This window comes from Gorilla gorilla, chromosome 7, assembly GCF_029281585.2.
Source record: "Gorilla gorilla gorilla isolate KB3781 chromosome 7, NHGRI_mGorGor1-v2.1_pri, whole genome shotgun sequence".
NCBI classification, from domain to species: Eukaryota; Metazoa; Chordata; class Mammalia; order Primates; family Hominidae; genus Gorilla; species Gorilla gorilla.
In genome coordinates, this window is record NC_073231.2 from 96,936,555 (window position 1) to 96,959,903 (window position 23,349).

General features: G+C 35.1%; 1 protein-coding gene and 1 long non-coding RNA gene across 3 annotated transcripts; one reads left to right on the forward strand and one right to left on the reverse strand.

Moving 5' to 3' along the window:
- Positions 1–3,776: 3,776 nt before the first annotated feature.
- On the reverse strand, positions 3,777–5,920 carry LOC109028075 (uncharacterized). The gene is made up of 2 exons (XR_002007144.4): positions 5,780–5,920; positions 3,777–5,672 (listed from the first exon to the last, which is right to left on the reverse strand). It is a non-coding gene; the product is annotated as an uncharacterized lncRNA (long non-coding RNA).
- OTUD6B (OTU deubiquitinase 6B) lies at positions 5,906–22,940 on the forward strand. Of its 2 annotated transcripts, XM_004047266.5 has the most exons (7): positions 5,906–6,315; positions 6,986–7,137; positions 9,687–9,767; positions 14,211–14,523; positions 16,517–16,578; positions 19,856–19,962; positions 20,630–22,940. In XM_004047266.5, exons 1-7 carry the CDS (start codon positions 6,144–6,146, stop codon positions 20,712–20,714), a joined length of 972 nt encoding a protein of 323 aa, XP_004047314.5. In that variant the 5' UTR covers positions 5,906–6,143; the 3' UTR covers positions 20,715–22,940. The 2 variants fall into 2 exon arrangements, with proteins under 2 accessions (XP_004047314.5, XP_055204669.2); XM_055348694.2 differs by lacking the exons at positions 5,906–6,315; positions 6,986–7,137 and adding an exon at positions 12,448–12,587.
- The last annotated feature ends 409 nt before the right edge of the window (positions 22,941–23,349 follow it).

The window sequence follows — 23,349 nt, forward strand, 5'->3', positions numbered from 1 at the left end:
GTGCAGAGGTTGCCATTGGGTAAAACATCATCACAGAGACAAGATTTGTCTTCTAATTACCATGAGCTGGTTTGATGCTACAGTTGAAAAATATTAAGCATAAATTATAGGACAATACTTCCATAATTGTATAATTTTAAGGCTGAAGGTGACTTTAAGTGTTCTTTTATCTGCCTTTATTATCCCTAAGTAGTCATCTAGTTCATGCTTAATTAAAATGTTTATTAAATGGCTTCTATGGGCTAAGCATAATACTAAGTAATGAGGACCCAAAGGCAAACGAGACAGATCTACTTATTCTATGTTTCATTATATTCAAGTTCATGAAACAGATAGAAGGCAAGTAAAAGTATTAAAAGGGGGAATAAATAGGGTGCTTTCAATAGAGAATGAATGGTTAAGAACTGTGAATAATTCTAGACAGGGCGGTCAAGGGGTGATGGTGGATAAATATTTCCAGTGGTAAGAAAGCTCTATTTCCAGAAGCACTCCATTCCTCGAGGAAAAGAAAGTATGGAAGTTCAAGGCACTGAGGTCCAGAGAGGCTCAAATAGATTATATCAGGTGTGGTGTGCGATGAGACTGGAATGGGCCTTGAGAAGCGTATTAAGAAGTATACATTTTATTGAGAACCCACTTAAGTTGAAACTCCTAAGTTGACTTGAATTTCATAAAGTTCTTATTGTGTTATAAAGAATAAACTGGAGAGAAGCACGTTTTCATAATACAGGTGAGAAATGATTCGGGCTTGGACTTAGAGTGGTGCTAGTGGAACTAAAGGTGAGTGGATTGATTTGAAACATATTTAGAAACTAAGACTTAATTATTTGTTGATATTAAAGGGTAAGGGAAAAAAGTAGTCAAGAATTACATTAAGGTTTCCAACATGAGCAAGTGAAAGGACAGTAGTGCCACTTATTGGCTGATTGGTTGTAGTTTATTACATGTTAATTATATCTCAGTAAAACTGTTTTTAGAAAGCCAAAAGGAGATTCTGTCAGACAGTAATAAGTGACAGTGATAGAGCAGGCAAAGTGATTGACAGTTCCTTGCAATAGATGATATGAATGTGGTGGATACCATTATGTAGGTTGTTACTACATAAGACATCTCTGATGAAGTGAAACATAAATTTTGATCTTAGTAACAAAAAGTCAGTTTTACAAAATTTCAGGAATGCTTTTCCCAAGTCAAGGAAGCACCTAGGGAAAACTTTGGTGACAGGAGGAAATCTGATTTTTGTAAACACAGAAAAAAAATAAATATGGCTAAAGCTCTAGGACTCGGAGTAAATGGGATCAGAGATGAATCCAGAATATACGGGGCTGTCTGGGGTGTAGAGTGGTGTCATGTACTAAGATTTCAAAAAGAATCCTGGAAACACATAAATTTTAGTTTAAAAGAACAAAAGACTAAACAAACCAAAAACCCAGAGAACCAACTTAATTGTGTGAGCCAATTCCCATAATAAATCTCCTCTTACATATCTATTATATTCCTTTAGTTCTGTTTATCCGGAGAATCTTAATACACACTAGAACTTGAGAGAAAGGTCCAGTCGGCACATAGATGTGGTAATTGAATAATGGGATGAAGTTGGCAGAAAGTATGTAGAGCGAAAATGAGCCTGGGCCAGAGCCCTAGGGAACTCAGCAAATTTCAGGAAGAGATAGAAGAGTCAATAAGGAGCATCCAGAACCAAAGGAGATAAAAAGGAAGAGGGTGTATCATAGAAGCCAAGAGAGGAGACAGGCAACACCCAATTTAACAAGGCCATCTCAGATGGCATTGACTGCTATGGAGAGAAATCAAGCAGGTTAAACAGGAAACTAAGACAGCTGGGTGGGAAGAGCACATTGGGTTTTTGTAGAAGTGTGGACAGAAGGGAGAGACAATCATGCCAATACTGCAGTAAATAGTGTCAAATATTGCTGAGAAGTTAAGCAAGATAAGGGCTAAAAAGTGACAGCTATTTTGTGTGATGGGAAAATATGCAGCGGTTAAAAATGTTTTTGAAAAATAATTGACTTGGCAAAACGTCTATAACTGCAAGTGAATGAAGCAGAAATTTATATATAGTATTATTCTAAATTTGAATAGTAATTTAATTGACCAGAAGGAAATATACTGTTTTCAGGGTCTCTCTACATGGTGGGATCATAGGTGAAACAGTCTGGCTCTTTCTCCCCATCCAAATCTCATCTTCATTGTAATTCAAATTGTAATGCCCACGTGTTGGGGGAAGAACCTCGTGGGAGGTGATCAGACCATGGGGGTAGTTCCCCCATGCTGTTCTCATGATAGTGAGTGAGTTCTCATGAGATCTGATGGTTTTATAAGGGGCTTTTCCCCTCTTTGCTTTGCACTGTCTCTCCTGTCACCTTGTGACATAATTTTAAGTTTCCTGAGGCCTTCCCAGCCATGCAGAACTGTGTCAATTAAACCTCTTTTCCTTATAAATTACCCAGTCTTGGGTATTTCTTTATAGCAGCATGAGAATGTACTAATACAACAGGTAACATTTATCATCATCTATATACTTTTCAAAATTTCTGCGGAAATGTTTAATTTATAAAAGTAAAATAGCTTTTTAATATATGTTAAAAAACATAAAGAAGTAAATAACTATCCAAAAAGCTGCCACACAGATATAAGTACTATTAATGTTTTGGCAACATCCAAATATTTTTTTCTACACATATTCTGGATAGCATTTATTGAGCATTCACAATGTATAATGCACTGTGCTGAGAAGTCTTGTAAATGTGTAAGATTTTATAATCTAATACTATGCTGCTATTGACCTGAGATATTGCATTTCTAACAAGTTTCCAGGTAATGCCAATGCTGTTTTTCTGAAGGCCATACTTTTCAATAAAAGTGTTGTACATTAAAATATTGTTATATGGAGGTCTGTGAAGGGGAAACAGTGCAGGGAGGGGAAAGAAAAAAGGAGACTTGGGCTTTCCTTTCCTTGAGAATCAATTGTCAGATGCTTAGAATTCATTATGCTACATTAAAGCTCAATTGGGAGAAATAAGTAAATTGTGGTCTCATAACATATTGGGGATAAATCCACTATGAAGGCAGACTACTTCCTCATTTGAAAGGTAGCAAAATTGAAGAACTTTAGTTACTGAGTCCTTCCCATGCATATTCCATTCTTCACTTAGTGTTTTAATTCCTGTTTCTTGCCTTTTCTACATCCATCCCATAGCATGTAAAGTATAATTATCTTCATTGTTGTATTTCCTAAATCATCAGTATTTGTTATAATTTCCTCTTTGACTGAAAGATTATTTAAGAACATTAAAAAAATTCCAAGTATGTGATTTTTCAGGGTTGAAAATTATTATTTTCTAGGGTTTTTTTTTTTTTTGTAATGTGGTCATGAGTGCTTTCTAGAAATATATTAAAGTTTTCTCTACATTTGAGTATAAAATCATTTAGAAATGCTTCAGGATAATTTGAAGATAATGCAAAAATAAGGTAGAAAAGTAATATATATATTACACACATATTTTAACTATTTAACTACCTTTTATCTCTTAACTTCCCATTTACTTGATTTATCAAAGGCTGTAACTGCGCTGGGTTGGTGGCTCACATTTGTAATCTTAGTGCTTTGGGAGGCCGAGGCAGGAGGATTACTTGAGCCTAGGAGTTGGAGACTGCAGTGAGCTATGATGTTGCTACTGCATTCCACCCTAGGCTACAAAGCAAGACCCTCTTGTCTCTAAAAAAAGAAATCATAAATGTTGAAGTCACAGTCCAACTTTTTTTTGCTATATTCTCTTTAATAATACATACAGAAGGATTACTCAATACATTTTAAATACATAAAATGCAACAATTTAAATGTACATGTTTTTAAACAGATGTATATCGATGTACATAAGTAAAACTATCACCCACATCAAGATCTGGAACATGTATTTTATATATTAATGTCATATTATTTACCATATAGTTTGTTAAATGTTACATCCAATATTGTATGTTTTACATAAAATGTCTTATGTTTAGATTTTAAGAAAAATGTTGCTATTTCTATGATTTATAGTTTCCATTATCTTTAAACTCTTTGATCCTTTGTTTTATACAAATGTATCTCAGGTTAGAGATTGAGTTTTGACCCAATTTCAATCGTAATAGGGCTATTTAACCAGTTTATAGGTCATCTGTACTGTCAATCTAGTTTTTGCTAATTTTAATGTCTTTTTGCTATCTTTCTTTTTACCACTTCTTTTCCAAACATTTGAATGTATATATTCTATTTTTGTAGTTAACACTTATTTCCATGTCAAATTTACTTAGATGAACTATATGATGCAGTAACTACTGTTTTTCCCCATGCATCATGTACAGAAAATGAGGATGTATCCACCCCCTCCCAAACCAGTGATTTGGAAGTTTCTCTACAGTATCAGTAGTAACATGGACAAACTTGTTATTTTTTTCCTGCTATACTTAAAAATAAGGGAAATAAAACTGTACTGTTTTCCAATTTTGTCAGATTTGACATTTAGAATGTTATTTGTCAAATCTACAGTGACAAAGCCCTTTTACTTAGGTTTAGCTTAAGAACATGCGTATCTACAATACTACATGCTAAAAATAAAACAGTATTTGTCCAATATATTGAACATGTGGTATGCCCTTCCAGTTTAAATGTAAACTGAGATTTTACACCCAGCTTATGTTTCTATTTTTGTATTTAGTTTTAATGCCCTATACATAACAATTTAAACTTAATGCTCCGTAACTAGTTTCAATGCATACCATCAGTTCTTTCATACAATTGCCTCCCTATTCTTATTTTAATTCAGGTTCTCTGTTAGCTGCAGTAAATCCTTCAGCAAAATTTTCAGGGAAAGTTCTTGGTTGATATACTTTCCTAACCCCTGTATATCTAAGAATGTCTTCCAGTTTCCTTTGTAAAGAAATGATAACTTGGCAGAGTATATAATTCTTGGCTCAAAATTATTTTCCCTTAACACTTTAGATATTGTTCCACTGTCTTCTGGCATTTAGAATTGCAGGAGAAAAATCTGAGGTCAGCCTGACTTTTGCCCCTTTGTAAGTAACCTGCTTTCTCTGACTGGATGCTTGTAAAATGTTTCGTCTTTGAAATTCAAAAACGTCACCCGGATATGTCTAGATGCTGCGTTCTTTTCATTAAACTTTAAAGGTATCCTGTGAGCCTTTTCCATTTGTAGATCTAGTCCGTTCTTCAATTCTGGAAAATTTTTTCAAGTAGATCCTTAATTATCGTTTCAGCTCCACTTGCTCTGTCCTCAGTTACAGGTATTCCTATTATGCATAGATTGTATCTCCTGGACCGGCCCTCTAGATCTCTCTTTTTCTCCTCTTAATTTCTTTTCCCCTTTTCTCTGTATTCTGTGACAATTTGTCGTTTTGCACTTACTTCGGTAATTCGATTTTGTGGCCAATCCAGCGTGCGCCCTTCTGTTAACTCTCTCAACTTCCTGGTATTTTCCAAGCGCTCTAATATTACCCTCTTTATCATCGCGCATAGGTGTTTAAGCTCCTGTATTATATGATTCTCAATCCTTCTTATATCTTGTTTCCATCTCTATATCCGTTTCAAGAGGAGGCATTTTCTCGATTACTTAGCGCTGCTCCTTTCTTCTCAGGGGCGGTATTACGACCTTGGAGACAATAAACATAATTTAATTCCACACAGCCCCAAACAGCCCAAAGATTCCCATTGATAATTATCGACGGCTTTATTAAAATGCTTTATTTTTCTTCTTACCTTTTCAGTTGCTTTTCTTAGAAACAGGGACCAAAATCAAAGATTAAAGAGGTCCTCTGAAGCAGGGAATAAAATAGACGTTGAAAACTATTCCCGTTACGTCATCTCTGCGCGCCTCACGTCAGGGCCAAGAGCCTAGCGCGTAGCTTTATGGCTGACTGGGCTCTGGCGCTCTAGCCAATTCCGAGGCTGCAAACTCCGCTTCTCCGCTCGCAGTCTGTTTCCTCCCCTGCCGCCCCGCCCATCACGGCAGGGTCACGGTAGTGCGCACGCGCAGCACTCCATTTAAGTTTCTCGTCTTTGCAGTGGCTTGGCTTAGATCCGGTGCCGCCTTGAAGGCGGGGCTGGGTCCCAGCCGTAGCCAATGGAGCCCCGGGTGAGGGTTGAGGGGTGGAAGGTGCCTACTAGCCGGTGCAGGTTTCTTCTAGCGCGTGTGCTGGGCTACCTGGTCGTCATGGAGGCGGTCTTGACCGAAGAGCTTGATGAGGAAGAGCAGCTGGTGAGAAGGCATCGCAAAGAGAAGAAGGAGTTGCAAGGTGAGGCGGAAGGAAGTGGGAATCTGGAAGCCGCCGCGACTGGGGGAAGGGCGCGTGGCGGGTCGATTCTGGGGAATCTTAAGGCGTGACTTATCTGGATCACCCTAGACTTCCCCTAGTAGCAAGTGGCCTCTTCTCTCTTCACCTGCCCCGGCGGCCCTTTAATTCCCCAACCTTCAGAGGCTTCCCCTTCTGAGGCCTGCGGCGTGCCCCCTACCCCGCGCCGCCGCCGGGATGCAGGTGTCTGAAAATACCTAGAAACCGCCGTCTTGGTCCGCTCCCAAACCCACGATGCCTCCCTTTTCTATACCTGCCCCAGTTACCGATACTTGTCCCTAATGGGTGTATTTTGAATGGACCCGCCTCAGTTTAGGAGGTTCAGAAAGGATACCGGAAAGATTTAAAACTGGCTACAGTCAGGTTTTTTTCCTTCTCTTATCTCGCCAAACAACCGAAACATATTCAAGATTTTGTTAATGAAGTTTTTCTTTTTTTGGTCTCAGCTTCATCTGGGCCCTTCTCTCTCTGTAGCTGTCTGTTACGTGATGACTCTTTCTTCCATAATTACTTTTTCTGTACCCTTCGCCCCTTACTATCCCCTTATTGGTTCCTGTTTCTCATCTCCTTTGACTCCTGCGTATCTGACTTAGTGATTTTAATGGCTTTTCAGCCAAAATTCAGGGCATGAAGAATGCTGTTCCCAAGAATGACAAGAAAAGGAGGAAGCAACTCACCGAAGATGTGGCCAAGTTGGAAAAAGAAATGGAACAGAAACATAGAGAGGAACTGGAGCAATTGAAGCTGACTACTAAGGAGAATAAGGTATGTGAAATAAATGTTTGTCGTTGCCTACACCATTTGAAAACAGCTGTCCACTTCTGTTAAATGTTAAATTGCTTTTTTTTTTTTTTTTTTTTTTTTTTTGAGACGGTGTCTCGCTCTGCAAGACACGCTCAATCTTGGCTCACTGCAAGCTCCGCCTCTCGGGTTCAGGCCATTCTGCCTCAGCCTCCCGAGTAGCTGGGACTATGGGCGCCCGCCACTACGCCCGGCTAATTTTTTGTATTTTTAGTAGAGACAGGGTTTCACCATGTTAGCCAAGACGGTGTCGATCTCCTGACCTTGTGATCCACCCGCCTCGGCCTCCCAAAGTGCTGGGATTACAGGCGTGAGCCACCGTGCCCGGCCCTGTTAAACTATTTATTATCTAAAATCATGAAATTGGTAGGGAAATGAAATCACTTAGTTATGCTCATGCATCACTTCTCATTAATGTTTTTGTGACCAAGTTTACAGGGCAGTGTGTTTCTATAAGGGAGATCAGCAAAGAAAGTGCTATACTTCTTTACCTATTTACTTGCCCAAAAGATGAAGCTTCACCAAATGAAAGTTGGAAGACCAGGCATCTGATCCCAGAATTGCGACTGAATGGGATTGTAACCTGAGCAAGGTTACTTAATCTTTCTGAGCTCAAATTTTCCCACATATATAATACGATACAAATATTTCTACTCTCTAAGCACAGGTTTTTGTAAGAATCAATAAAGTGAACGTGAAGTCATTTTTAAGTTATAAAAGTGCTTTATTAACAAGTTGTAATGAATGAAATTTTACTGATGTTTCTTGGGTAAGTTGGAGCATCCTAACTTTCATAATTTTAACTAATATTTATTTTATCGTTGGATCTAATATATATGTGTCAAATACTTTGGTTTATATGTATTATCTCATTTAACCTGAGTAACACACTGTGAGGTATTACCTATGAAGTAAGTATACATAATCCCATTTTTCAAGTGGGAAACAGGTTTAGAGAGATTAAGAACTTTGTCCAGGAGTCGTAACAGCTGTTGATTGCCAAAGCCAGAATTCCAAATGAGAACTATCTTACTCCAGGAAGTGAATACTGAATTCTGTTACAGCTTTGTATAGTGTGGTATTTATTGTATGGGTTTTGTATGTGAAGGGTCATATAGACCCCACAACCTCACTCCATCTTTGATAGAAAGTTCTTATGTCTATGTAAAATCTTATCTGCCATACTTAAATTTTGGTTGATTTTTGGTTTGCTGTTGACAAGTACAGCTTGTCTGTGCTTTTTACAATGGTCCTTACATTAAATATAGTCTAAATTTCTTTAACTTTGTTAGTTATCAAGTTCCCAACTTTCCTTGCGTTTAATGTACTTCATCTCCAGGTAACAAGGCATATATGATACTCCAGGCGTTAAATTGTGTTGTGACAATTGTGTTCCTAATTGTCTCCCCATCTTTTCTATTAATGAGATAGTTTTGTTTGCTCCCTCAGACCTTTCAATTTTGAGGTTTCTTTCCCAGGTTTCCAAGGACAAAAATGTTTGATTCATAAGCTACATGGAGTCCTACTGTTAAAACACAAACTCCCATTTTACTTTGAACTATTTATCTGTTTCATTAATTTCAATTGGTTTTCTTTTCTGAATACTACCAAAAACTAATGCCATTGCTTTTTTGTTTTTCAGATACATCTCTTTTATCTTGCCTATTGTCAATATAGATGTTTGTAAATTTTAACAGCTTCCTCTGAAGAATCACAAGACTCCTAATTTCACTATAGTTGATAGCCACTCTTTGAAGTCTCTATCTGATTTTGATATTTTGATCATTTGGGACATAGCCTTTGCAGACTTCTGTCTCTGTGTATTAAAGGCCTTGAGTTGTTCTATGCATGTGTTATACTAAAAACTGGTTTACCTTAGAGTTGCAGTAATAGTAGCTACTCATCCTTATAGTTAAAAGTCTAGCATCTTTTTTTTACTCTAGCAAACACACACTAGCCATTTAGGATTGATTGTAATATCAAATGATATTATAAATTAAATATATTTTCTGCCTGCAGTTATCAGTTTGTAGATGGAAAAGGGTAGGGTAGGAAAAGCTCAACTTGCTACTAGGGTCAAAGATTAGTACTCATCAGGTTCTGGCTAATTAAGATGGAAAAAGGCTTCTGCTGCCAGTTGAGGTTATGCAGATAATAATGAACTGAGCCAGCACAGGACCTTTATCTTATATGTACTGGCAGTAGTCAGAGAAAAGAAGAGTGGAGTGCTAAATGAGTTGGCGCTTACAGGAAGTACAGTACTGCATTTAGATTAATGGAGTAGGCATTCTAAGAAGGAAGGAAAGCATGCAGGGATGAGCATGATCTTTGAAAGAAACTTCTTGGGAACTTGTCAAATTCTTCCATAAAAATAGAAACAGGAGACAAAACCATATTATCTAATACAATGTCTATTGCTGTTATTCAAATTTGAAATGTGGGATTAGATATGTTTATGATTTTCAGTAATTTAATAAGTACATTGACTTGTTAATGCTTTTTGTTTCCTTCAGATAGATTCTGTTGCTGTTAACATTTCAAACTTGGTGCTTGAGAATCAGCCACCTCGGATATCAAAAGCACAAAAGAGACGGGTATGAAAGTCATGTCACCAAGTATATAAGTTAGTGCTGTGTGTTCAATACTATCTTAGGTACTATCTTAGGTCTTGTTATAGGAAGAGAATGAAAAAAAAAATGATGCAGTTCCTTGTCTAGGCACTTGAACTAACATTTATTAAGCACCTGCTGTGTGTCACATACTATGCTAAGCTGCTTATATGACATCTCATTTAGTCCTGACAATAATCCTGTGAAGTAGGATTTCTTATCCCCATTTTATGGAGAAGAAAATGATCCTAAGAGAATATAAAATAACGTATTCAGGTTGCAGCTCTCATAGGAGAGCGAAGCTGGGAGTGGGAGTGCAAAGTAGTTTTTTTACAAATATATTATCCCAGACTTAAAAATTCAGAATGTGGGCCCAGGGGATTCTGATGCACAACCCTGGCCAAGAACCATACCATTGGGTGAGAAATAAGGATTTGAACCTAGAAGTTAACATGTGTAGGTATACAAAATTCTTAGAGAATTATGTAGGTATCTATATAATGGTTAATTATGAAAATTTAGAGAAGGGAAAGTTCATTATACTAATAATGGGTTGGAATTTGAAAGAAATATTATTTAGATAGGATATTCCAAATAGGAGGAGCAGCATGCACAAAAACAAATGTGGGGGTGATATATTGCATTATTGAAGAGCTATAAGGAAACTGATTTATTGGAAGTAGCTAGTTCATATCAGCATTATGGAAATGAGATTAGATAGATAAGTCCCTTTGAATTTGAAAAAGAAAAATGATTAAATTCAGTCTTTTTAGTTGCGAGTATTATTTTATTAACACTTGATGTTTTCTATGGTTTAAATGCATATTTTTAAGTTCATTTTGCATCTTATGACATAGTATGTAATTTAGTAGAGCATGGAGTTTAGTGTCAAACAGATGAGGTTTTAATTTCATTTACTGTTATACTTTGGGTACGGTTCTTCTTTAAGCCTCAGTTTCACATCTATAAAACGGGGGCAAATTATAGCTACTTCGTAAGCTAATTCATTGTGAATATTAAATACTGTACTATTTCCAAAGCCTTTAACACAAGACCTGGAGAACTAATGGGTCAACAAATGATAGTATTGTTTCTATATTAAGTAGTGTATAGTATGCCTCTTAAAAATGTAACCTAAAAGCAATGTCTTTTTCTATGTTAAGTAGTGCATACTATGCCTCTTAAAAAATTAAACCTAAAAGCAATGTCTTTTTTTGTTTGCAAGTTGATGAAATGCACATAGTCCAACATTTCTCATTCTTGTGTAGAATTTTATTCTTGAGTAAATATAATTGTGAATTTTGTAGATTCATAAAATTTAGATCTCATGGAATCTTGGAGATTGTCTGCTTAGGATATGCATTCTTTTGTGATGATCTCACAATTTTCTAGCTTCTATAGATCAAAAAGGAAGGGCAGAATTTTTGCATGCCAGTAGCATAACAAAACATTGGAATTACGTCTACTTAGTAATTGAAACATCTTATAATAGCCTATTTAATTCTGGAAAACCTAAGGGCACAAGTTCTTCCTATCTTTATCAAAACTTGTTCCTCCCCAGCTGGACCTCTAACAACAAAACAAACAAAACGAAAACTCCCTTAACTTTCTCAAAAATTTTGTTACTTTTTCCCTAAGATACTGCACAACTGGAATTAATACTTTTGTCAGTTATACTCTCAAACCATTTAGTATCTTTTATAGTCAGCTGCTTTAACACTTGGCAGAAAAAATGCCCACGTAATGTTTTTACAGGGTTATATTAATGGGATTTTAGAACAGAAAACATTAAACGTTTATAATGCTTAAGAAAATGGAACCTGAAGTCAGGATGCACAATCGGGTGTTAGATTATTTGGAACCTCCTTTTTGCTAGAAGCATCAAGGAATGCAAAGTCATTTAATTAATGATGTTTATCTTTGGGAAAGATACAACTCTGGAAGAAAAACGTGATAAAACTTTGTCAAGATTTATTTTAAGAATATCGTGGAATATTGTAGAGCATATCTCTTATTTTTAGTCTAGAAAAACAGTATTTTATTCAAAGAACTTAGAAGCTTTTTGATATGATAGAAAGAGTCTAAAATAGAACTTAGAACAGCTGGGTTTCAAAAATATGGAATTTGAGGGCTGGAATGAGATTGAATTCAATTTCTGTATTTTCCAATGAGAAAGCAGAGACCCAAGTTATCTCAATTGTACACTAAAAGTTTGATACAAACCCAGGACTGGTGTCCAGCTCTTAATATTCCCTTTGAATCTTCTTTGTTATATTACTATATCAACATGACTGTAGTTTTATTGACAATATATTTATGATTTACATGCTATTTTCATCTTTTATACGTTTTTATTAGAACTTATTAGTGCCATTGTATCTCCACTACTATAGCTGTAGAAACCAAAGTGCCTAGTGCTCTTGGGAAACTATATATTGCTGGAAAAAGAATTCAGTGGATTTCTTACCTAGTGCCCTGAAAAGGAAACTCAATTGCTTTGTTCTAATGAAGCAAAGCATGAAGGGAAAAAAATGAAATGATTAGAATTAGTATTTTAGAGGCTTAAACAGTTTTGCAGATAGGATAAAGTGCCACTCTTTCAGTAAATAGTACATGACATCATTAACTCCAGCTCCCATCTGCTCCAACTTTTATTCTGATTCAGGTGCCTGGATAGAAGGAGCTCTCTGTGTTGTCCTTGGTCCCTGCTCTGCTCTTACCAGCTGTATGGCCTTTGGAAATCTTTCTGCGTGCTGTTTCCTCAGAAGAGGAAAATGAGGGGTTTTGGATTAGATGATATCTAAGGTGCTTATTCTTCCTTTCCCCTCTGAAACTTTTTTAGTCTTTTATAAAGTAATAGTGCCATCTTGTGTTTTAAGATTTTATGCCTCTGTGATCCACAGTTCTAGGTACACAGTGAAATAAATTTGTTCCTATTACTTATACAAACCTTAAATAGGCTATGTTTTATTAGGGAGATATTACTGCTTTTGATTCAGGTAACTTAGAAATCACTTTAGGTTCATCTAGCATGGCACATAACAGGCAAGTAGTACAGGTACATGACAATAAGTTTAATTGAAACTTGCCTTCCCATTCACTTTTGTTCCAAGGAGAAATTAGAGCTAGCGTTACGGAAGTCTTTACCTTTTCCTATTCTTGGCTTACCAAATCCTTCACTGTAACTTATTATTAATGTCAAAATTTATGTAACTTAGTTTTTATTCTTAAATTATAAAGCAATTTCCCCTTGAGTGTACAAACAAAATATATGGTAGAGAATTAGAAAGATGCAGAAAAACATACAGACATACACACACACACACACCCCCCCCAAAATAAAACTTACTTTGGAATCCCGTCATCCAGAGAAAAGCACTATAAATACTTTGTGTATATTGTAGTTTCTTTTTAGTCCTATGTTAAGTATAGACCTACTGTATATTAACTATATGCCTATGCTTTTTGCCTCCAATTTCATCTCTTGACACTTTTCTCTGGCACTGTAGCTCTAGGAACTGTTTTTAGCTATGAAACATATAGTGCTTTCTGGCTTTTGATCATTACTAGTCCATCTGTTAGGAATTTTTTTTCCTTTCTTCTTCCCCAACCTTCCCTATACACCTCCTGTCTATTCTTCATGTCACAAATCTCTCATTTCCGTCACCCCACTCCATCCTTGCATATGTTTCCATGGGAGGAGCTTATCAGACATTTGCGTAAGGAAAGCAAATTGTAGAATATAACATATGATACCATTTTTATTAAGAATTTATATGTATTTTCAAGAGTATACCATATTTATTAAAATGAATGGATAAACAATCTAGAAGGATGCATACCAAACCTCTAGAGCAAGCACTGGGATGGCAGTGGTGTTATGGGGAGCTTGAGTCTCTCTCTTATATTTTAATTTTTTTTTTACAAAATATTTGTTAATTAAATGTATGTGTATACAGACATTTTAAAAAGCTTGATAAAAAGGGTGTCTGCCTGTACCCTTCTAAAGGCTGTGTCATATTGACATGTTACTGGTGGACTGATAAGAAGCCTGGATTAGCCTGGGCTTTAATATAATAATAATGTGCTTTAAGGCCCAGGATAACTCAGTCTTAAGAGAATACTTTGAAATCAGTAAGTAAAGTTTTTAGAAACTTGGCATGTAGCTTTTAAGTAGACTTTAAAGAAAAATTAGAGGGCTTTCTTAATGTCCAGTATAGAGCAAGGTGCTGGAAACACACAGATGAGTAAGAGAGTAAGGAGCTCACCTTGTAGAAAATTCTTGAGATGATCAATGTGATAGTGCTTGTGCGAGAAGGGAGAAAAAACACCGAAAAGTTTTGAGACCTTTACGTTTCCGTTCCCTTAATAAATGAGAATTAGTCCAAATTGTTATGAATTAACTTTCATGCATTCTCCTTTTCTTAGGAAAAGAAAGCTGCATTGGAAAAGGAGCGAGAAGAACGGATAGCTGAAGCTGAAATTGAAAACTTAACAGGAGCCAGACATATGGAAAGTGAGAAACTTGCTCAAATATTGGCAGCTAGACAGTTAGAAATTAAGCAGATTCCATCTGATGGCCACTGTATGTATAGAGCCATTGAAGATCAACTGAAAGAAAAGGGTTGTGCTCTGACTGTGGTTGCCTTGAGAAGTCAGACCGCTGAGTATATGCAAAGCCATGTGGAAGACTTTCTGCCATTTTTAACAAACCCTAATACAGGAGACATGTATACTCCAGGTAATTTATTTTTCTTTACTATGTTTTATTGTTGCTTTGTTGTAGTTGTTTTTAAATAAAGTGCTTCCCAGCACTGAGCGTAAGAAGAACCCAGATGATCCTTATGAGGAAAAAACATCACAAGATTTAGGCAGAATTATTTTCTGTAATTTTAATAGATGTTGGTATATTTTTCTCTATTAAGATTTCTTAATTACTTAGTTATTTTGTAATTATAATATGCTAATCATTTTATGTAAGATAGAAATAGGAATAAGATTAGTCATTTTTGAAAAAAATGTAAGTTCATATTTGACAAAGTGAAGTATTGAGGAAGGTAAGCTTCAGGAAGTATATATAGGGTCTGAAGACCATAAGGAGAGAATGACTAGGAAAACTATTTCCTGCTTTTATCTTATAATTTGGGAACTTTACTTTTATTTACAATAAGCTATAATTAGGAAGATTAGTGTTCAAGTAAAACAAATGGGTTAATAACCTGCTTTATTCTATACAATACTATCACAGTTAAGATAAAATATTTATGAGGAGGTAAAAAAGTACACAACTAGCAGATGAGGAAGAGAGCAAGTAAAAATCTGAATAGGTTTTGGGGTAGTGATGAATGGAATAGAGGACTATTAGTCCTTGAGAGAATATGGCAGGTTTGGCAGTATCCATTGGGAACAAGTCATATGGCCAGAATGGGTTGGAGAGAGAAAGGTTAAAATTGACTTTCCTTTAGTGGAGTCTGTCCTCCATGGAGGAAAGGTAGAGAGTGATGCAGAATTGATAAGAATGAGCATTGGCAGTCAAGTGTGTCTCCTTTAGTGTGTATGGCTTAAGGTATCTGTTGATAGATCTCAAGAATGACTTAAGCATAATCTAATTCTGTAGCGAATTAATTTCCCATAGATGTCATGTTGGAAATGTTAACTTATCTCTTGCTGTTTTAGGTCATTGCTGTTTTCTAAAGAATTTGCTATGGGACATAAAACACATTTTTCCATATATTTTGATATATGCATAGGCAATGTGATAAATGACTCTTCTGTCATTTATCTCCCAAATGATTACTAAATCATTGAAACTCCCCAATTGCGCTAGTTGTAGGGCATACAGGAGGTGGCAGTTCAGTATGCTGAGTCAGAGAAAAACACAAAAGACTTAATTAATTATCTCCATTTATTCAACCAATATTAATTGAAGGCCGCTGTGTGCCAAGCACTACTCTAGGCACTGTTCTGAACACTAAGGATTTAACAGGGTATGAGACAAACACATGAGACATATTTTTCTTCTAGATGTCCATAATTTCTTTACTTCCATCTCTGTAGTAAGGATAATTGTTTTCCATTTTAACATACTGTATAAAAAGGTGTATGCACAAGATATATCCATTGTAAATTTAGTGATTAGGTCTTTTATTTCTCAGGGCTGATCGAAAAGCCTTTTCCTTGGTTAGAACTGATACTTATGCAAGTAATGTAAGTGCTTCCAAAATAACAAGTGGAGGCACTGTTTGACGCTATCTCTGGGGAAGGAATTTCAATTCGTCTGTACTTTTACTCGAATTCTCTTCGTATATTTCCCAGAGTCTTACAGTAAACCTGATTATACAGGAACTACATTTTTTTGTCTTTCATGGTATTCCTTTGGATGCAGGTTTGGGCTTCAAAACACATGTCAAGATAGTGAATATGGTGGCAATTTTTGGGGTCAACGCTTGGGGTAGAGTGAGGTAGGATTGTTATATAGGGAGGGTATCTGGGCCTCCGACAGAAGAAGAAAAGCAGAAATGGACTGCTTTGTTCTTGGATGGAAATGTGGTAGAAAGTTGGGGTGAATTAAGTTTGGACCTGGGAGTTAGATTAGATTCTGGAGGATACTGGTAGAGAAGGAGAATGTTCATAACTTGGGCATTTTTGTCAGGAATTGTGGGAACTATAAAAGGGATTTTGTAACATGAGTTACAAAAATTATTAAGTGCTGTATTCTGACCTATTCTCTACAGAAGAATTTCAGAAGTACTGTGAAGATATTGTAAACACAGCTGCATGGGGAGGTCAGCTTGAGGTAAGTTTGTAGTTATTCATAGTGATTGTGGGTTGTTAAATTATTTCTAAATCCCTTCTGTAGTTTTTAGATGTTTCTTAGCTGATCCCAATTTCTCTTTGAAGATTCCTTTTCTTTATATATTTGCTCTTAACTGACAAAGAAATAGGGAGTTAACATGATTAGGTCTGTGATTAAAGTATGTATGTTGAGGGATTGAAACACTATTACATTTTAAATAGCTCAGTGTTAGATCTGTGTGTTGGAAATACATATGTGTAAGTCTTTTCATCGTGATAGTAGTATTGGCAATACATTTGATTTTCTGGACTTAGGAAAGTGAAAATTTTACTGAAGTAAAGTAAAATTTAGCCTAGTAGCTCAGCTGATCAAAGTCACTATTGGAAAAATATCTTTTTTACATCAGAAATGGAAAAAAAAATTGTATGAAATTATAGGCCAAATCCTACCACAACATATATATTAAAATCGTATTTTGAATTCCTAATTGATAGTGACTGACTTACTTGAAAGCAGTAGTTGGTGCATTAAATTCATATGTAAGAAAACAGTATGTTCAGTCACTTACAGGAAGTTATCAAGATTACTTTTTAGCTCTAATTTTAAAAAAATCTTACTGTTAACTTTGTTTTGTTAAAAACAAACAAACAAACAAACAAAAAAAAAACAGGTAGGTAGGCCAGATGGTGATGAAGCAGCCTGGGTATTAAATAGGATAAGAAAGAAAGTTCTGGGTTCAGGTCCTGGCATTTTCTTCCACCCCTCTGTTTTGTGGCCACAGGGGAGTCAGCCATCCTCCCAAGCTTGAGTTTCTTGATTACTATATGGCCATAATAAACCCTCTCTGTGTACTCAGTTGAGCATTTTTGAGCATTAAGTAAGGCAGAGAGTACCTGCATAAAAGTTTGTAAGCTGAAGTGCCAGATGGATGAACCTAGGCAGTACAATTAGTAATATACAATGATGATTAATCATCATGAATAGTCTGTGGCTCTAAATAATTCACTCTAAGAACTGCTTCATTTGAAGATGCAACATGAATGTTGCCCCAAAATCTTTTTCTTAATACTGCTGTGTATGTGCATTTCCACCAGAGGGAACTGTATCCATTAGTTTTGTATGCCTCGGAAACTCAGGAAATGTTCATAGTAGCTTTGTTAGTACTACATTAGGAATAGTTAAAAATGCTTGAACTTTCTTAAAAGGATCATTCATATGAGTATTAGAGATTAAATCAAGAAATTAAGAAAAACCTTTTAAAACATCTTTTGAGGGACACTTATACATTTTTTTCATCTGTGAATTCATTTGAAGTAAGAGTTGCAGTTTTCACAATAGAGTAAATTTAAGTTATTAAAGAAAATCATTCTATGATCTCTGAAGTTAGAAGGCATAGTAGAATTCCCAGAGTTTGGTTCGCATCCTCTATTCTATGCTAGTTTCTTAAAAATGATATTTTAGGTATAAGAAAAATGTGCCTCAAAGGAACGTTTTTGATTTACCACCATGCAGCAGAGTGCTTTCCATATTTTTGAAGTAATTTCTTACATTCTTCCAAAACCTCAGGAAGGAGTATGTTCATCAATGGAATGTTCTTGTAATGGGGCAAGTACATATCCCATAATGCCCCCATAGATCGGGGCATTATGATTTTTACTTTCTTTTTGAGACAGAGTCTTACTCTGTCACCCAGGCTGGAGTGCAGTGGTGCTATCCATCATTGTTCACTACAGTCTCAATCTTCTAGGCTTAAGCTTTCCTCCCACTCCTGAGTAGCTGCACCACCATGCCTGGCTAATTCTTGTATTTTTTGTAGAAACAGGGTCTCCCTGTGTTGCCCAGGCTGGTCTCGAACTCCTGAGTTCAAGTGACTTTGACAAGTCTTGTAACCCTTTTTTTACCTCAGATTCTGGGTCTTTAAAATAACAACAGTACCTATCCCATAAAGTTATTGAGAGGATTAAAGGAATTAATACACATAAAGTACTTAAAATGCTTGAGTGTTTGGTCATATGTCTTTTTTTTTTTTTTTTGAAACAGGGTCTCACTCTGTCACCCCAGTTGGAGTACAGTGGCGTGATCTTGGCTCACTGCAACCTCTGCCTCCTGGGCTCAAGTGATCCATCATGCCTGGTTAATTTTTGTATTTTTTTGTAGAGACATGGTTTTACCATGTTGCCCAGGCTGGTCTCGAATGCCTGGACTCAAGTTATCTGCCTACCTTGGCCTCCCAAAGTGCTGGAATTACGGGCGTGAGCCACTGTGCCTGGCCCATAATCATAATAAGTCTTTAAAAATGTTAGCATTAATGTTCATTATTCACCATTATTCATCTGGCTTTAGGCTCTAATTTTATATTGTATGGTATGAAATTACTTAAAATTGTATATTTTAATCAAATAGAAATTCATTAATAGGGCAGTACAATTCATATACATATCTCATTCTACTCTTTGAAAATTATGGAACAGTGGTTGTCAACAGTATTTGTAGATTAGAATCATCTGAAAAACTTTAAAAAAATAAATATTTTGTTCTTCCCCCTGCCCATTTTCTCACATTGTAATTTATTTGGTCCGGTGCTTGAGCAATGGTATTTAAAAATTTTTTTTTCTTATGAACATTTTCAAGCGTATTCAAAAGTAGACTAGTATAATATACCTAGTCTACCCATTGCCCCTCTTCATTAACTGTGGCATTGATATTTTTTACAAAGCTTTTGTGCAGGCAGGGCTTGAGCAGTCTCTGCATTTGATTTAATAAATACAAGTTGAGCATCCCTAATCTGAAAATTTGAAATCCGAAATGCTCCCAAATCAAATTTTTTGAGGGCTGACATCACAAGTGGAAAATTCTACACTTGACTTTATGTGACAGGTCACAGTTCAAACTTAGTTTCATGCACAAAGTTATTTAAAATGTATAAAATTACCTTCATGATGTGTGTGTAAGATATGTATGAAACATGAATGAATTTTGTGTTTAGATTTGAGTCCCATCCTCAAGATATCTCATGTAGTATATGCAAATATTCCCAAATCTGAAAAATTCAAAAACTAAAACAATTCTGGTTCCAGGCATTTAGGATAAGGGATATTCAACCTGTATTATATTTATTTATTCAACAGATATTTATTAAGTGCCCAGTATATACCAGGCTCTCTGTGTACAGTGGTGAACACAGCGTATCCCTGCTGTGACTGGTTGCCCGTTCACACATACTTGAATGTGATTTACATTTTTATTTTCCTTACTGATACTTTTTTTCTTCCTATAGCTAAGAGCTCTGTCTCACATTTTACAAACACCAATAGAGATAATACAGGCAGATTCTCCTCCCATTATAGTTGGCGAAGAATATTCAAAAAAACCACTAATACTTGTGTAAGTACCTAGACATTTTTACTGTTTTATTTTTCACAATTAATACAAAAAGGAATATTAAAAAATTTAGATTATATGTGTTAAAGTATGTGACTTAGATAATTTTTTAAACCTCTAGTGATTTATTTTTGTGTGTGAGTTAAGAATAAAGTCATTTCTAAAGGTTATAACATTTTAGGACTAGTTTGTATACTGTCCTGGTTTGACATTAGTAATGCTAAAAGTTTCAACAAGTGTTAAAAGTTGAAATACATTCATGTTGCCTGTTTATTCCTTAGATTTATTTTTCTTCATTTTATGAAAATATCTTACATGATTTAGAAATCTCTTCTGAAATACAGCATGCAGGGTTTGCTATTGGCTTTAGTATTTTTTAGCTAAACCTATTAAGATAGTCATCAATGGCTAGGTGACAATTTAAGCTGATTGAACCTTCAGCGTCTCAGCCTTTTCATTTTACCCCAGTGATTGAACCAGATCTTGCTGACTGCTGCCACTTTTCAAATGGTGTTGAACTCTTAGTTAATATGTCCACATAGTCTATTGAGTGAAACCCATGTGGACTGAGTCATTCAGAGTCATTGGTTTATATATATATAATAAGCATATATATATAGAAAAATTGCTTTCATCAAAACTACTCATTTCTTTTTTTTTTTAATTTCAGATATATGAGACATGCATATGGCTTAGGAGAACATTATAATTCGGTTACACGGTTGGTAAACATAGTTACTGAAAATTGCAGCTAATTTATACAATGTTGTACAATTATGTTTTAATACAGTGTGCTGAACTGAGTATTTCTACCAAGTGTTGGGTTGTTCTAAATGCTACTGAAAAACACAACTACCTTATATCAGTTTTATGGCAAAGCTACTAACAGGTGTTTTTAGAAATATGTCAGAGATAAACTTTAACCAGTGTCTTCTTAGTGGAATTTTAAAAATTTGTTAACTTCATTGTAGAGAACATCATTCATAGACCAAGATGGTCCCCTATTAGCTGATATTTTCATTTATGTAAGATCCTGGACATTCTGTTTTGTGTTGGAACAAATTTTCAGTGTTTTTAATTCTCCCTTTTCTGCCTGTTCCTAAAAACTTTCAAAATAACCATTTCAATGTAATTTGTCTTGAAGAAGTTTACCCAATATCTTTGTCATTGCAATAATGTAGTATGGTGATGGTCAATTTAATTATTGCTTATAAAATGAACTTGATTGCAGTAACCATGGTATCGATGAGATTAATGCAGTGAAGCTTTATTACTAATATATATAGCCTTATCAAAGCAAGCTAAGAAGCTTGCTTTAATAATTAATAATTTAAAAATATTTATTTAGATGGGATTCAGTTGTTTAAAGAAGTGAGATAAATTCAAAGGTAAATAGGTATTCTCTGTCAAATTTAAATCTCTAAAGAATTAGAGATTAGTTTTTTATTTGTGTATAACTTAAAAAAGACCTAATAGGTTACTGTCTTTTTAATGCATTTGTTATTCTTTGGTATTTTTTAAGCATCGGACTGGAGTTAGTACCATCATCTCTTGAGTCTTTCATAACTACACATTTTTATATTTCCTTTTGTGTTTTCTACTTTGCTTTCCTTGAAGGAACAAGCATTCTGTGGCCTTTACCTTGTGCAATTTTAGGGAGTAGCAGTGTAAAAGGTCCAAGACCACATTTACTTGAAATTCTTCCTCTTTTCTGATTTGTCTTACCAGATATTTCCCTTCTTGCCTCATTCTCTAGGATTTGAAGAAAACCTTTGCCACTTATTTTATTAGCCTTATTAATGTCACCTTTCCTTCAACTGAAATATTTGAGAAATTTTATGTTACATATATGAATGAAGTTGAAAGCTACTGTTTGGAAGCTAAGACTTGTATACAGTAGTTTTGTATATGAATGGTTGTTCTAGCTCAGATTTCAGGTTACTCACAACAGTATTCTTTCTAAGAGGATATATACAAACATCTCTCATAATTTATGTAAGGAAATATTATGAAAATGAGACTTATTTAGTTTGATGTATGTTTCCCAAACTAGAGATAAAACTAGTAAGATTTAGTATTGTTTATAACATTTGAATTTTTGCTCCATGAGTACAACTAATTTTTATAAGTAAATATTGGGTTTATATGAAAAATGGGGTGTCAGTCTTTTCACACGCCCAGCAGATAACAATGTGGGAAGCTGGCAGGGTCATTGATAGCTAGTAAGTACTTCCTGAAGGCTTTCCAGTTCAAAAGATTACAAGCCATTCTGCCTGCCAAACAAATTATATTCTGAAGATGCCTGTTTTGTAACCCTTGATGTGAATTTTTTGGTGTCTGAAATTTACAAAAGAATGAAATTGAAATTCTAAAACACTAAATGCTTTGGGTTTATTTTGAAGTAATCTGTTACTTTAAAATGTCAACATTAGGAAGCCATAAAACAAGATATTATGAAACCCAGTATTATAAATGTTATCTACATCTAAAGTATTCTAAAATAACTTATTGGCAGCTTTATTCTTTTTTTCCTTACAAGATTTAGAATCTTTTTGGTTATATGTCTATTTTTCAATTTTGTTATATTTTTAATTTAAGTGGCCAATGTGGTTATGAACAAGATTTGTATGGTCAGCTTCTGTTCTTTCCTAAAACTTCAGATAAATATCATTTTAGCTATAACCTAAAAAAGTGTTTAAATAAAATGACAGATGTTAATTTAAAAGCAGCATATGCTAATTTACTTTTTCATATGATGATGGTCTAATGGAAGTTACATATGCTTTCTTTTGTCCTAACTCTGAAAAGTATATGTCAGAGTTCTGGAATATGTCTTTAGCCAAGAATTTTATTCACTTAAATTTGTTTACAACTTGTATAAAGCAAAAAAGAATGTGTGTAACTATAGCGAACAGCATAGTTTTGCTTATATTATGTGATGTTTGCCAAAAAAAGAATAAAAGATGAATGAATTAAATCAACATTTATTTGCTTGAATTGTCATTCTTTAACAATTCGAGAATTTAGAAGTGGAGAAAACTCCTTTTGCTTTGTATCCAGCCTTTACTTTGTCTTCACACACAGATTCTTACATTTTAAGGGATTTTGAATAAATATATGAGCATAGCTTATGCCCCAGAGTAGAGGGAAATAAAGTAATAGCCGTTTAAGCTATAGCTCTTAGAAATCAGGTACAATCTTAGAACCTTTTAGAATAATGAATGTTTATTTAGGGTAAGTGAATTTGAAAAATATTTTAAGACCCATAGATGTTAAAATAAAGAATAAACATTTGTGTGCAAGAATGTGGAGCAGTAAGAAGGAAGTTTGTACAAATTAATGTCTTCACACAATTGTTAATATAGTGCCTTCTTGGTACAGGTTCTTATG

Excerpts from the sequence above, each read along its gene's own strand:
- OTUD6B (XM_004047266.5), top strand. The coding sequence starts at position 6,144 with ATGGAGCCCCGGGTGAGGGTTGAGGGGTGGAAGGTGCCTACTAGCCGG. Across the intron at positions 14,524-16,516 it reads AGGAGACATGTATACTCCAG|AAGAATTTCAGAAGTACTGT; the intron begins GTAATTTATTTT and ends TATTCTCTACAG. Across the intron at positions 16,579-19,855 it reads CATGGGGAGGTCAGCTTGAG|CTAAGAGCTCTGTCTCACAT; the intron begins GTAAGTTTGTAG and ends TTCTTCCTATAG.